This window comes from Sphaeramia orbicularis, chromosome 11 (assembly GCF_902148855.1).
Source record: "Sphaeramia orbicularis chromosome 11, fSphaOr1.1, whole genome shotgun sequence".
NCBI lineage: Eukaryota > Metazoa > Chordata > Actinopteri > Kurtiformes > Apogonidae > Sphaeramia > Sphaeramia orbicularis.
The window spans coordinates 31,873,653-31,890,426 of NC_043967.1; the positions used below are offsets into that span (position 1 = coordinate 31,873,653).

Here is a 16,774-nt window from a genome sequence, read left to right on the forward strand (position 1 = left end):
AATGCGACTTTTCCTATACCTATTTGCTGTATATTCCAGTTGTACATATACTTCCAAGACTGAGAAATGGATAGGTGCTCATAGTCTTGCTGAAACAACATACCTTGTGGTGGCCCACGACTTTAGCATATTGCTTATATTATATTATATATATATATATATATTATATATATAGGCTATAAATTTATAAATATACATACATATACACACATCTACATATATACACAAATGCATGCATACATACACACACTAAAGTCGTGGCCAAAATTTCTGGGAATGACACATGGATTCTTTGCTTAAATGTGATTTCAACAACAAAAGTGTCAGAAATTAAAACTAAGCTTGCAATAATTTTACACATACACACATAAAGATACACACATGCATAAACACATACATTTCATTTCCATATGCATGTGCACACATTTATACATAAACATGCATACATACATACACTGATGCCCATAAAATGATTGTCATGAAATGATTGTGACAATGTGATTTATTCTTGAAAGATTAAGTGTAACCGGCACTCAGTATGGAACCATTACACATGGTCAAAGGTGATGCTGATGTGATAAACAGGAATAAAAGAGGGATGTGTCTGAAAGTAAAATGATTACAACTTGACCACATATGAAACAATGAACACATATAAACATACACACATAGATGTGTACATACACATATACATATACATATACATATACATATACATACACATATACATATATAAATGCACATATACATACACATACATATACATACACATACATATATAAAGGCCCATACACATATACATACACATATACATATATAATGCACACACACATACTATATAATGCTCATATACCATATATATATATAAATACGCATACACATATACATATATAATGCACAGTACACATATACATATACATCACATATACATATAAATGCACATACACAATATACATATACTACACATATACAGATATAAATGCACATAACACTACATATATAAATGCTCATATACATATAAAACACATCACATATACATATAAATGCACATACACATATCCAATAAATACACATACACATTACATATATGAATGCACATATACATATTTAAATGCCATAACACACATACATATAATGCCATATACATATACACATAAAATACCATGTACATACACATGCACAGGGCACAGATACATATATACATATGTACAAATATACACACCTACACATGTGCATACATACAATACATTTGTACATCCACGTGCAGCCTAAAAGAACCACTCAAATGCAACAGAACTTCTGTGATAAACAAACACCTTCAAAACTATATTTCTTGATATATTATTTTTGTATTTCTCTATAAACTACTTCATGTTTGCACAAACTTTTTGCTCCACACTGCCATAGCCAAAACAGTCTTTCAGCCTTGAAATGAAACCAACTCCTCAGATTTGTATCCTTCCTTTTCTTCAGTGAACAGTGTTTTAATATTAAGTAGTGCTTCATGTTTCCCCATTTCCCTATGATCATTCAGGCGTTGTCGTCTTGTTTTACACATTAGATGATCTCCTCTATGCTCCTTCACCACATCACGTCAGACTCAACACAACATGCCGGCTCAGTCCTCCAGTGTCAAAGCTGAGCCTGTATCATTAGCCATGCCAAAGGTCTCAAGGTCCGCTGTAGTGTCCAGGGCAGCTGGATGAGGGCCGGCGGGGGGCCGAGGGGGGGCAATTACTGTCCCACTAAGTCTTTTTATCCTTTCAAAAGGGCTGGGTGATTAGAAGAGGAAAGTTTAGATTTCCTGAACTTGAAGTGGAAACGCAAAAGTGACAGACGAAGCTCAGAACTCAATCCACATCAGGGAGGGATCAGTGTGTGTGTGTGTGTGTGTGTGTGTGTCTTTACTGGTATGGGCTGTTAGTAAGAGGTGACTGGTTTTACTCACAGCTCTTACTGCTGTAGTCATACTCTGACTAATGTGTCTTTATTCATACATTTAGTTGTTGAGTGAATGTGAACAAGTAGCTGTTGAATCAGTAAATAAATAAATAGAAGCTGGAAGAAAAGAATTTGTACATATGCAAATCTTGTTTTTTTTTTTTTTTTTTTTTCTTTATTAGCGTATGTATATAGTATATATTTACTTCAGTGTCCTGTAGATTTGTACATATGCAAATCTTGTATTTTTTCCTGCTTTATTAGAGTATTTGTATTTATTTATTTATATTAATTATTGCTTTTATCTCATTTACTTACTTTCCTTTATTGTTTATTATTTATATATTTATTTTTTTTGCTTTTTTGCTTTAAAGAGTGTTTTTGTATGCAGCTGATTTGCAAGTAATTTCCCTTGTGGATCAATAAAGTTTGTCTAAATAATCAAACATATTTAAATCACTTAATTACAGTTTAAACTATGATAATGTGAAAACTGAAGCAAATTAGAAAACTGATTTATTTCACAAATTTTAAGCCAATTATGTCCATGATTTAGACTTAGAACTTTATTTAACATTATTTACAGAATATTTCCTTTATGCTAGACTTGACTGCCTTAGCTAAATCATAATTTGATGATGAAAAGCTTTTTTTTTTTCTTTTTTTTTTTTTTTACAGTTAATGTGGATTCCTTGAAACCCACAGGATGATCTAAAATGAAAAGTTAGTCAACCTGAATGTACCTGGAGATAGAAATATCCAGGAATTCTGTAAATCTCAATGAATTCTTGTGAAATAGTGAGTAAATCTAACAATATTTAGAAATGAATTTGATTAGCTTTTTCACATATTTTTCAACTTTAAATATGATAGATGATATTATTATTATGTGGCACTTCATTATATTTATGAACTTTTTAAATTGGTGACAATTTTTTCACAGCGCCTGGAAAAATCTCTTTTCAGGGTCAAAACTTAAAACTTCTTCCATTCTTGGATATTCTTTGCATTTCTTTTGTCTGTATTACACTGACATGTGTAAATCCGACTCCATATGAGGTCGACTATGCCAGTTTATCATTCATATAACCCAGTGAATAGGTTTTATCAGGGTGTTTGTTCTCTTATAGTGAAATGAAACAGTCACAGATCATAAAAAGTCTGTAAAATCAACGTACTTGCAAATAAAGACACTTTATTTATATATTCATCTCTTTGCAGTATTCAGCGTTACATCTGGCTCCATTGATCCTTAGAAAAGCTCTCATGTGTTTTCCCTCGCCTCCGGTTCCTCTGTCTGTGATGTACTTGGAATTGAGTGAGGCCTTTGGAGCGCGACTCCACTTTACTACACCACTTCCTCCAGTTCAACAGAGGCCATAAATGTAAAGGGGATCTCTCACACCTTCGCATCCCGTATCATTCAGCAGCCTCTTCCTCCTTTTTTTTTTTTATTTCGGAGACAGAGAGTGTTAAAAAGTGGCTCCATAGAGGACATTAACCCCCTTAGCCCCCAGTACAGTAACACACAGACAGATGCCTCATATCTACATGCAATAACCAAATACAGACTGCTTTCTAATGGGAGGATGTTGTGAAAATGACCAAAAACACCCCATTCTGGAGCCACATTATGTCATCATGCTTTAACCCTTTCATGCATAGTGGTCACTACAGTGGACAGTTATTCAAAGCTGTTCTTTTGTATATTCATAGATTTTATTGTTTTAGTTCCATATCAGCCAACACAGTGGATCATCTCATACACAGACACTCATACCATTACTGTAACTTTACTGTTCTTGATAAACCTGATCTGAAGTAACATGTTTTAGTATAAATTAATTGCTTGTTATTATTATTAGACTGTATTTAACAGTTGTTTTTTTTTAACTAAAATTTGTTTTTGTTTTTTTTTTGCGTATTATCTCCATAAAGTGATTAATAATTAGTATTAGAGTATGTTAAAATGTGACATCCGAAAACATCAGATTAGCAGCATTTTTAAAAAATCGTTCATAGTTTTCACACAGTATATCAGTAAATACATGTTTCTTTGCTTCAAAAATTAAACGTGTGGTGTCCAGCTGAGTGGAGATTTTTGCAACTCCATGAAAAATAGGTTCATAAGAAATGTTCAATCGTATTATTTTTTTCATGCCTAAAGAGGAATAAAAACACTTAGGAAAAAATCTTGATCAGTTCTCATAATTCATGCATAAAAGTGTTAATGTAGGAACATATATTAACCCAGTTCTCTATGGTGTCTATATGTTCTCTATATGTTCTCCATATTTAACTTCATTAAAGTTATTTATCAAAATTTACTATGACATAATCCTCTGTATTTTCTGTTTTTTTCAGTGAACATCAGGTATTTTCCTATATTTGATTTACTGACCATGTAGATGTTCATAAAAGCTCAGATTGAAGTTGGGAGTTAAGAAAAAGTGACTTTTACAGTAAATACATCATCAACTGAACATAATCCAAGTGTGTCCATCCACTGACATTGATCCAACTCCATGGGTTTTACTGTTGAATCAATGTTGTAGAAGATGATGGTGTTTCCATGGTAACTACAGAGCCTCTGAACATCCAAATGGGTCAGATCTGATGACCATGAAAAGATGACAAACTGTATTTTACACCAATTATTTACATGTATTGATAGGATTAGTGTGATTAACAGGTATTAATCATTTCAGATCAGTAGATGTTTTGGTCGGTGGTGGATGTTTGGGTCTTTATGGGTTAACGGACAAGAGGCCTAAACGCTAAAAAAAATGCTTGCAAAATATAGGGCATGGTTTTTTTTCTTAGTGTCTGTTGGGAATCTCCATAGCAACCATGTGTAAAGTGGAGGTAATCACCATAGCAACCATGCACCATCTACTCTTTAGCTGTTAAACTAATCCCTCTGTCTTTACTTGTAATAAATGTCAGACAGTTTGGGCTTTAATGCATCCTACAAGAAAGCACTCACATTAGATTCAATGCAGATACGGTGCTTCTGTGGGAAGTCAGTGTTGCAGGCTGCAGCAACAAAAACTTTGTTGTGTTGTGGTTGTCGGGTGTTGCCTGGCGAGCGGCGATTAAAGCACAAAACAACAGCAAACATTTTCTGCCGTTTGATTGACAGGTAAAATATGAGCTGCTGCTGGAGCGTCTTCATCCCACACAGTGAGCGAACGTCTGCGTCTCAATCTGAAGTTTGCTTGAAAAGCCTGCTGAGGTTTCCCACAGATTTTTCTCTCCTCACACACAAACACCCCTCGGCGTTGGGTGTCCGGCAGGCGGAGGGTTAACCGGCTCTGGCATCAGCACACACTCACCTAGGTGGGAAATATTACAGAGGTCTGGTGCTTCACAAAGGGGACAGTTATAACGATGCATATTTTCCAGAGCACTGAACTGGCCTAAATAAGTAAACAGAGCTAGGCGGATGAGTCAGCCCTGGGAAGAGATAACACACACACATATAGACACACACACACGTATAGAGACACACATGCACAAACAGTTTCACAAGGCATATTTACAAGAGTTATGACATAAGATGGTAACTGGACGAAACAAAACACTAATTCAGGATTTGGGTTCCACTGATATGGAACTCAGGACATAGAAGCTGAATCTAATCATTACACTGGTCTACAAGGAAAATGCTTCCAGAATAAAAGTAATGAAATTTTACCACACGAGAGTCACTGATAAAGAAAAATCAAGTAAAAAATGCTGGTTGGCTGAACTTTCCAAGATACAGCCTTGGGTCAGAATGTGAAATTCAAGAATTAACGAGAGAATGGGTTTGACTTAAAAGGAATATTTGTCTCAGAGCTACAAGATCTACTTCAAAACACTGTCTGCACATTAGAATACATTCACTTTACAGGTTCTATTTAGTGGAAGATCTATAAAATTATTATACAAATGTACATAAACCAATATATGTGTGTAATAACACTTAATCATATACCTTGAAAACATGAGCAAACCAGCACTTTTGTCATTTATTTTCCAATTAATCTTATTAAAATACATAACATTTAGCACATTTAATGTCTGAAGCAAATCATTTCTAAACAATTGTACACCAGTGTTATTATACTAACAAAACTGATAAAATAACTAGAATTTTAATTTCTATCCTTAATTACTTCCTACTTTACTCATGATCCTGTTAATGTTTCATCTGACAACATCTTTGTGTGTTGTGAAAATGTACCTGCACTTAGACAACTATCATCAACAGATGCATAAAGACTATTTAACCCTTTCATGCATAAATTATGAGAACCTTAATCAAGTTTTTTTTTTTTTTCCTGAGTGTTTTTATTCTTTTTTAGGCATGAAAAAAAAAAAAAAAAAAAGCAACTGAAACTTTTTTATGAACCTATTTTTCATGGAGTTGCAAAAATGTCCACTCAGCTGTGTTTAATTTTTGAAGCAAAGAACATGTATTTACTGGCATACTGTGTGAAAACCATGAAATATAATTTTTAATGCTGCTAATCTGATGTTTTGTCACATTTTAACATAATCCAATGCTAGTTATTACTCACTTTATGTAGATAATGTGGGGAAAAAAATACTGTTTGTTTTAAAAAAATACTGTAAATTGCAGTCTAATGATAATAACAAGCAATTAATTTACACTAAGACATGTTAGTGAAGATGAGTTTATCAATAACAGTAAAGTTAAGGTAATGGTATGAATGTCAGTGTATGGGATGATCCACTGTGTTGTCTGATATGGAGCTAAAACAATTAAATCCATGAATATACAAAAGAACGGCTTTGAATAACTGTCCACTGTAGTGACCACTATGCATGAAAGGGTTAACTTTATTTTCTCCATTCTTTGTTTATTCCGAAAAGCAAATCATGCAAAACTTCCCTTTTGGATACAATTCAATGTCCACACCTCAAATGTGAATGAGAGAGTGACTGTTGCTGATCTAAGTTTTTTAGTAGAATAAAGAATATTTATAACAAGTGGGAGGGAGGAGACGGCTTGCTCCGCTTCTTCTTCAACCAGATAAAACACATTAAGGTGTGTATGTTTACATTAACCTAGATACAAATGTATAGAATGTACATGTTTACACAAAATCGATATATTCAATTCATAGCAATTACAGGTTTTACATAGTTTGTCCATTTTGATCAAATGATTCCCAAAAGATTCCCTTTGACCTTTAAAAGAAAATGTCAGGTTTTCCAGACTGTAAATATCCTGTAGGATTTTCATTTAATTTTATTTTTTAGTAATAAAATGGAGGTATCATGGGGAGATAACCACAAAACAACAAAAAGAGAACAGAAAGAAAAGAAAAAATAATAGACAATAGTAAACAGTCAGTAACGTCATTGCAAGACATGACAATGATCAAAAGAATGAAAGAAATAGGAAAAGAAAAGAGAAATATAATAGATAGATAGATAGATAGATAGATAGATAGATAGATAGATAGATAGATAGAGATAGATAGAGATAGATAGATAGATAGATATAGATAGATAGATAGATAGAGATATAGATAGATAGATAGATAGATAGATAGATATCCATTCAAATCAATGCATGTTGTACAGAAGCTGTTAAAACACTACACTGTAAAAAATGACTGTAGAATTAACACCAAAAAGTTGTAAAATTGCAACATAAAAAAACTGTAAGTGATAATACAATGCAAAGATGTTTATTTGAAAAGATTTTAATGTTAACGATTGAATCAAATATAGCTGTAGTTTTTACAGGAAGAGTATGTGAACAAAACCAGATTTGTATGGAGAAATGATGTATTTCTATTGTTTTAGAAAATAAAACTGTACGTTGAAATACAATGTGGTGCCTTTTAAATTGCAAAGAGCATAATGTTGAAATAACGGCCTATTTGCTTTTATTATATATATATATATATTATATATAATATATATATATTATATAATATATATATATATATATATAAAGTTATAAAAAAGTAAACATTTAACAATGTAACATTTTAAATTAGTAAATTAATGGGTTGGTAGAGTTGGTAGAGCGGCTCGTCCAATAACCAAAGGGTTGGTGGTTCAAATCCTGGCTCTGACTGTCCATATGTCCAAGTTTACATGGAAGACACTGAACCCTAAACTGTTCCCAGTTGGACCTGGTGGTTTTGGAAAGTGCTTTGGAGACCATGAAGGTGGAGAAAATGTGCTAAATAAGTGCAGTCCATTTACCATTTAAATCCAGTGTTAAATCTACATGTTACTCCATAAATATTTTTACAGTTGGATGTGTTTTTTACAGTATTGTTCTGGAAACCACAGCTGCCAGTTTTTTTTTTCTGTAAAAACAACAGGATTTTTTTTTTTACAGTGTAAACCTCTGAAACTGGAAATAAAAATCTGAATAAAAGCTCATTCTATGATAATTCTGCTCCCCTTCATTGCAGAAGAAGATTTTCTACAACAATAACAACATCTACAAGTACATACTCTTATTTTCTGTAACATTTTTCACAGTCTTTACAAGGCTTCAAATGATAAAAAAAAAATCCATTCTTGCAAAAAGTGCAGCAATAGTGAAGATATAACATTAAAAATAATCTGAGACAAAAAAGATCTTAAAATTAACATCATTTTACAACATACACAGACTATAAGTGGTGATTCATCTATGCACATCCTTAAATCTCTATTAATATGATGTTGAATTACTGCTGCACTGACACAGAGAAAGGATAATACAAGAAATTAAAATGATTATGTAAAGACATCATACTAAAGTAACAGTAAATAAGTACAAATGTAGTGACTTTTAACCAGTGGAGAAGCAGAAAAGTCAACTCCAGAGCTGCAGTCTGTCTCTTTCTCTTTCTATTTCCATTTTCTGACCTGACTGTTGTTAATAAAAGGTAAACGCTGACAGAAATTGGCCCGTTTCCTCATAACTTTCTCCTTTGCTGTGGTGAAGTGAAGGCCTCAGAGGGAGCCGTGTAGGCCCCATTATGCAAATCCGGGCATCACTTGTGGGCCGTCCACACTTTGGCACAACAGGAACACAGAGTCTGTCCTAATGGCTCGCTCTCAGTAAACACAAGCCCTCCCTCTCCCATGTGGATTTGAGACAACAAAAGATTAGCTCTATTTGCAAATATACAACTGAGTTCAAAGGTGCTGCTCTGTGGCCTCGCTTCCCTTCTTTTGTCTGAACACGCAGGGCATCAAATCCCACAGACTGTAATACATTATCAAACACACTAAATGACAGTTTTCACATATCTGCACTTTAGTTTAGTTTCTTTGCATTCGAGAGCAATTCAAGAAGATATTTTTGTTTTGATCAGTGCATGATTTCATACTAGCTTTAACCTAAATGGATGTGATGATAATACATAGAAAAGACATGGAGAGAATATCAGACACAACAAACAAGACAGAAAAGATGATTATAAGATGATAAAAGCATAATGAGACAAAAACATATACCTATAGTTTCTGATTTTTGTCGTTTAATTCTCCTTTTGCTCATTTTGATCCAAACTGAATGTAATGAGTTTTTAAATTAACAACATGTAAAAGATAAAGATGAAAAATTAATGGAAATAAAAGAGAGAGAGTGGATGATGAAGAAAAAGGTGATAAATGGTTTTGGACGTTCATTATTCTCACTTGTTTTGTTTTGTTTTTATCTTTAATTTTATTTGTTATGTTAGATTTAATAGTCTTAATAAAATGTTGGCATAATGTGAGGTTCAACTGACAGGAATGTTCTACTGGTGGTTGGTTTTTTAGCTTTTTTTTGTATCTTTTTATACCTAAATTGAATCAGAACTTTTACTTTACTAGGTTTTTTTTTTTTTTTTTTTTTTTTTTTTTACCTTTTTATACCTAAGTTGAATCAGAACTTTTACTTTTACCAGGTTTTTTTTGTTTTGTTTTTTTTTTTACCTTTTTATACCTAAGTTGAATCAGAACTTTTATTTTTACTATTTTTTTTTTTTTACCTTTTATACCTAAATTGAATCAGAACTTTTACTTTTAGTAGTTTTTTTTTTTTTGTTTTATTTTTATTTTATTTTTTTTTTTTAGCTTTTTGTACCTAAATTGAATCAGAACTTTTAGTTTTACTAGGTTTTTTGTTTGTTTGTTTTTGTTTTTTACTTTTTATACCTAAATTGAATCAGAACTTTTACTTTTACTAGTTTATTTATTTATTTATTTATTTATTTATTTTACCTTTTTATACCTAAATTGAATCAGAACTTTTACTTTTACTAGTTTTTCATTTTATTTATTTATTTATTTTACCTTTTTATAACCAAATTGAATCAGAACTTTTACTTTTTCTAGGTTTTCTTTTTTTTTTAAACAACTGTGCTTGTGCTTCATCTGGAGTGAAGAATGAGTGAACTTTATGTGCCACCTCTTGTAAAAGCTGATTTGATAAACTTTTTATTTTTATTTTACCCAACAAAACTTACATCAAAGTCTCCAAATATCGGTAAAATATGTGTAAATTGTTGTGAGACCGTGTGTCTGCTGTGGGGGCGGTTTAGGAGACAGTCCTAGAGGAGAGGTGTGCGCGCAAAGACCCCGCCCCGCATCCCCATGAGGTCCCTTGGGGCCCTTAAATGAAGAGGCCTTCAGGGTTTAGAAACCAGTTATCCGCTGGGCCTCAGACCTTCTACTGGTTCACCTTCTGTTCTTCGGAGTCACTGAGCCTCTGCTGCACCACAACCAACTAAAGTAAACTGAACTGAACTTTTTGGAACTTACTTTTTCTCTTGGAAATATGACTTCTTCTTCCAACCCCGACCAGCGCCTGGAGCATCTCCTCAGCGCCGTGGAGAGCGAGTTCCAGAAGGGCAGCGAGAAGGGAGACGCATCCGAGAGGGATATAAAACTGACTCTGGAGGACGCGGATTTATGGAACAAGTTCAAAGAGCTGACCAACGAGATGATTGTCACCAAAACTGGAAGGTAGGTCCGGCGGGGGAGGCCGCGGCACAGGCTTGGCACATTTTTACGCACGCTTTACGCACGGGTTTCTACGCGTAAAGCTGTACTCTGATGTACAAATATACAAATATTGCTCTAATTTTTTTTTTTAAAGAGTAAAGAAAATTGTCAGTGGGTATGAGGCAGGATTACCCACTGTCAAAAAACTATACCCACGGCTTTTAGGGCCTTCAGATGAGGCTTTTTAGGAGACATTTGCTTAAACAAAAACAGATAAAACGCATTTACTAAAAAGTAAATAAACCATAAAAGATAAAAATAAAAAGAGCAGTTCGAGTTCTTAAAAATCTACTTTCTTTTATTTCAGGAGGATGTTTCCAGTGCTCAGGGCCAGTGTGACGGGCCTGGACCCAAACGCCATGTATTCAGTGTTGCTGGATTTCGTGGCCGCAGACAATAACCGGTGGAAATACGTGAACGGCGAGTGGGTTCCCGGCGGCAAACCGGAGCCCCAGAGCCCCAGCTGCGTTTACATCCACCCGGACTCCCCCAACTTCGGAGCGCACTGGATGAAAGCCCCGGTTTCCTTCAGCAAAGTCAAACTCTCCAATAAACTGAACGGAGGCGGACAGGTGAGGAGATGGTCGAATATGTGGTTTTTACGCACGAAGAAAAACACTGGGGACAGATACAGACATAGAAGATGAAGTAGAAAGTTGTAAATAATCTTTGAAATGTGGAGGTTGCCACTTGTGAAGCCCTTTGAGGGTTTTTGGTAACCATTCATCACAATTTTTAACCAGCATGTGTTTATGTGTATGTTTTTATTATGTGAAAATCAAATAAATGAATAAATTATAATGAAACTTTTTGCAACTTTTTATGACTATTTCAGGAATTAGAGGAGAAGAAGATGGAGATGGATGCCTGTTATTACAAAAAAAAACTTACATGAGAAAAATTACTGGGTGATAACGTAGTCATTCCTTTTTCCTCTTTATTTTTTATTTTTGTTTTAATTTTTTTTTTTTAAGATTATGCTGAATTCTCTGCACAAATACGAGCCCAGGATACACATCGTTAAAGTTGGAGGTATTCAGAAGATGATCAGCAGCCAGTCTTTCCCTGAAACACAGTTCATTGCTGTCACTGCTTACCAGAATGAAGAGGTGACTTTTGATGAAACTACATCCTCAACCACTTCTAAAACTTAATATCGATTTAAAAACACTACATTTTTCTTCTTCTTGACAGATTACTGCTCTGAAGATCAAGCACAATCCATTTGCCAAAGCCTTCTTAGATGCCAAAGAAAGGTCCGAGCCTCAATTTTCAACCTCATATATTATAAAAGTACATTTTCATGACTAAAAATCGAAGCGTTACTGTGTTTTTTTAACCACAGGAGTGACCATAAAGAAGTTCCAGATCACAGCGCAGACAATCAACAATCCGGCTACTCTCAACGTGAGTTCCCCTTATGTATGAATTTAATTTTTCACACTTAAAAACATGTAGAAATGTAATTATATGTATGTTCTACCAAAAGGAAAATGTCAAGCATTATAGCAAATAGAATAGAATAGAATAGAAGAGAAAAGATATAACAAAAAATAAACAGGTTAGCAAAACTACAAATGCTGCAAACTTAAGCTGATGTACAACTTCTATAATATGAATAGTGGCATAAATCAGATGATGTTTTATTGTCTTGATAGATGTGAACATATGTTTTGTCAAATATTCAAGACATGAAATCAGAACAAAACATCCAATGGAGGAACGTGTGATAAAACTAACCATGAGAATAACAGAATAATGCAATAATAATAATAATAATAATAATATAATAAAATAATAATATAATATGAATAAAAAAAAAACCCAACACCAGCTTTGTCTTCTGTTCTAAATGTGAACTGTGTGTTTGATGCCCACAGTTGGTGGTTGGTTCCTCCCAGGCCAGACTCCCATCTGCCCCAGCAGCAGCCCTCCACAGTTCAGCGGCACGGCGGGCCACTCCTCTGGATCATACTGCGAGCGCTACTCCAGCCTGAGGAGCCACAGGGCGGCCCCTTACCCGAGCCACTACCCCCACCGCACCTCCACCACGAGTAAGTACCCCCAACATGTGCAACACATAAAGTGGAAAACAGGGAAAATCTAGTTTTTGCTTAAAATGTGACCCCCCCAAAAAAACACAAAAGTGAGACGCTCCCAAGTTCAGTTAATATTAATTTTGCTATCCTTGTTTTAATTTTCAGACAACTACATGGACAACACTTCAGGAACTCTGCCCACTCATGACAGCTGGTCCGCTCTTCAGATCCCCAACTCGACAGGCATGGGTACCCTGTCCCACACCACCAACTCCACCACCAACTCCAGGTGAGACCATTAGATAGATAGATAGATAGATAGATAGATAGATAGATAGATAGCAGTAGTATCCACAAACTTAAAAAACTTAAAAAACAACAATAGTACAAACACAGTTATAAACAACACCTTAACACATTAACACCAGTCCAACCAGTTCAACATATTAGTATAAGACGTACATGGGTAGAAAGTGATCTACTAGACTGGCCTATGTGACCTATGTTAATACTGTCAGACTTAGCCATACCTTTATGGTTTGTATCTTCTTATATCCTCATTTAATCCATTTTACTAATTACTTTCATTTACGTATTCATAGGTATGATGTTGGAACTTGGAAATAAAAATAAAAGGGCGGCACATCCCAGTAGAACAATATGCTTAGTGCGGAATTAAACTAAAATCTGTGCATCAGTGTTGCTTCCTTTTTTTAGGATTTATTTAAGCTGTGAGACATTTTCAGCACAATAGTCTGTTTTAAGCACCATAAACTGAAATGAGTTCTGATGAAATCCTCTTAAGTCCCATCATTGGATTTTTGTAGGAGACAAGAGTTTCACAGATTTACTTAAAAAAAAGCCATCCATTGCAAACGACAATCCATAAATTAAAAGAAAATGTGTCTGAGAAAGCTGTCGTATTATGCAGTTTCCAATCAAGGCTATTATTTAATATAAAAAGCAAAACTGTTTACTTTCCTGGCTCTCAGGAGGATCTGCCGTACATCTGCTCTTCTACAGCTCAATAAAAACACATTTGTATAGTTAAATAAATGCTCAGAATTCTTGCTTCTAAACCACAGGTGTCAAACATGCGGCCTGGGGGCCAAATCAGGCCCGCCAATGTTTCCAATTCGGCCCGCGGGATGAATTTGAGAAAAATTGCAAAAAATTACACTGAAGATATTAACAATCAGTGGTGTCAAAATCATTTTAATTCAGGTTCCACATACAGCACATACAGTCTAATTAGATTTAAAGTGGGTCAGACCAGTAAAATATTATCATAATAACCTATAAATAATGACAACCCCAAATTTTCTCTTTGTTTTTTGGTGTAAAAACGTAATATTACATGAAAATGTTTACATTACCAAACTATACTTCTACAAAAAAGTGAATAATCTGAACAAATATGAACAAACAGAAATGTCTTAAGAAAAGTAAATGCGATTTTACCATATTCTGCCTGTTACTAAATGTTTTGTGCGATTGTAATGCACATGTGTAAATGATAAACTGATAAACCGAGGCAGAATATTGTTAAAATCACATTTGTTTTTCTTAAGACAATTCAAGTTGTTCATGTTATTCAGATTTTTAAGGAAACTTTGTAGATGTAAACCTGATCATAATGTAATTTTACTTTTTTCACTGTTAATATTTTACTGGTTCCGCCCACTTGAGATCAAATTGGGCTGAACGTTACTGTGGCCCAGAGGTGCAACAGTCCAAACAATTATCCACTATAAGGAATAAAAAAGAGAAAGCCCAAAAAATTATCCTCTATAACAAAAAAAAAGAGAACAGACCAAAAAATTATCCACTATAACAAAAAAAAAAAAGAACAGCCCAAAAAATTATCCACTATATATTTTCAAAATAACTTTATTTTTATTTTTCACCGACCTCCACTTCTGGTGGGTTACTTCCTTAGCATTAGCCACATTAGCTGAAGGCCTTAAAAATTTTCAGCCTATGCGTTTATTTTTTGGGAGGCCTTAATTTTAAAGCAAGAGACCTTTCAGGTAAACAGCGCCCCCTTAACTGAAAAGATGGATGATGTTTTTTGTTTTTTTTTCTTATAGTGGATAACTTTTTGGGCTGTTCTCTTTTTTTTCTTATAGTGGATAAATTTTTGGGCTGTTCTCTTTTTTTTCTTATAGTGGATAATTTTTTGGGCTGTTGCACCTCTGGGCCACCGCAGAATGTGGCCCCTGAACTAAAATGACTTTGACACCCCTGGTCTAAACTAACCAGTCCTGTATTCCCGTCCACAGTCAGTACCCCAGCCTATGGTCAGTAGCGGGGACCACCCTCACCCCTTCAGGCTCCGCCTCCGGCTCCATCCCAGGCGGTCTGACCTCCCAGTTCCTGAGGGGCTCCTCCTACACCGGCCTGACTCGTCGCTGCCCGTCTCCTCGCCCTCCTCCATGTACGACCCCAGCCTGAGCGAGGTCGGTGTCGGCGAGGCCCAGTTCGAGAGCTCCATCGCCCGGCTCGCTGCGTCCTGGGCTCCTGTCGCTCAGAGCTACTGAACAGCCTCAGCGTGGCGTTGGTGGTGGCAGGACTAAAGACAGAAACACAAAGTCCAGAGTCCAGGTCCGGAAGTGGAACGGTCACAGGATTCAGGGTGTGACACTTCGATGGTTCATCCCAGAGTCTTTCTGTTAAGAATGACAATGTGCAAAGACACAAGTTGATCCGTTTCCTTCCTCCTGCAGAATATTACAGCAGCAAACTGTAGAAAAGCTGCACATTTAGCTCTGCTTTGCTCTTAGTAAATCCTTTACAGATACATGCTTAGTACACATTTATAACATGTTTATTACACCATTTTTTTTTTACTCCCATGTCCAATCAAAACTGAGTAATGCTTGACTTTTTTTTTTTTTTTTAGTATTATTCTTGATCATATGAAATGGAAATTTTGGTTTCTGCTAACACAAACATGTATATTGTGTATATAGAATAAATTAACGTCCAGTGTTTTTCATGTAAATGTGCCTTTCCAGATGCATGACAAATGTTTGCCTTCCATTATCCTACTGAGAGACAAAAGTGCCTTCTGCATCGTGCTCCCCTGCACAAACACATGTACATAAGTATCTATTTGTATTGAACTCACTGTGAGTTTTATTTATGTCATTTAATAATAAATTAAAAATGTTTGTTTTCTCAACTGGATTCCGTTTGTCTCTTTTTACGGACATTTATTGCATTTCTTACTAATTTAAACTACAAAGATGTACAATTTTTGAGCTTTATTAATCAGGAAACAGAACTCACATCTAAATAATGCTGTAATCTGTCAGGTCAATATCAAACAAAGGTTGGTGTGGTTTAATTAATAAGAAAAAAAGCTCAAATGTCGACCTAAAATGCTAAAAACACTCACTGGTTTCCATGTGAGGTCTAACTCCCACTTTGCCCACGGGCATCAAAACCTCAGCTGTGAAGTTTTTAACGCCATGATATGAGCTTTCTTTAAAAACAGCATCGTCACGACTTCGCTAAGTGAACGTGGCTTCTCTGACATGTAACTAAAATGACAAGTGGATGGAGAGGGGTCTGGTTTAAGAAATCGACTGGGTTACTTTCCATCAGTGACACCTTTCTGTTACAGTCTGCGTTATGGTGCGACACACGTTCAGATCTGCATGTTAGGACTGAATAAGGACCAAACAGCAGCACCTGGAAGGGACACACTTACCTCTCCAATAAATATAAGATAAGTTAAAATAAGGTAAGAAAAGATAAGATAAAATGAAATAAAA

General features: G+C 35.0%; 1 protein-coding gene across 1 annotated transcript; it reads left to right on the forward strand.

Moving 5' to 3' along the window:
- Positions 1 to 10,729: 10,729 nt before the first annotated feature.
- Positions 10,730 to 15,535, forward strand: LOC115428154 (T-box transcription factor T-A-like). Its single transcript, XM_030147001.1, is given in 9 exon segments — positions 10,730 to 10,917; positions 11,264 to 11,528; positions 11,931 to 12,065; positions 12,151 to 12,212; positions 12,302 to 12,363; positions 12,837 to 13,010; positions 13,161 to 13,284; positions 15,278 to 15,399; positions 15,402 to 15,535. Coding segments are annotated over 9 exon segments (1,266 nt in total).
- Positions 15,536 to 16,774: the final 1,239 nt, after the last annotated feature.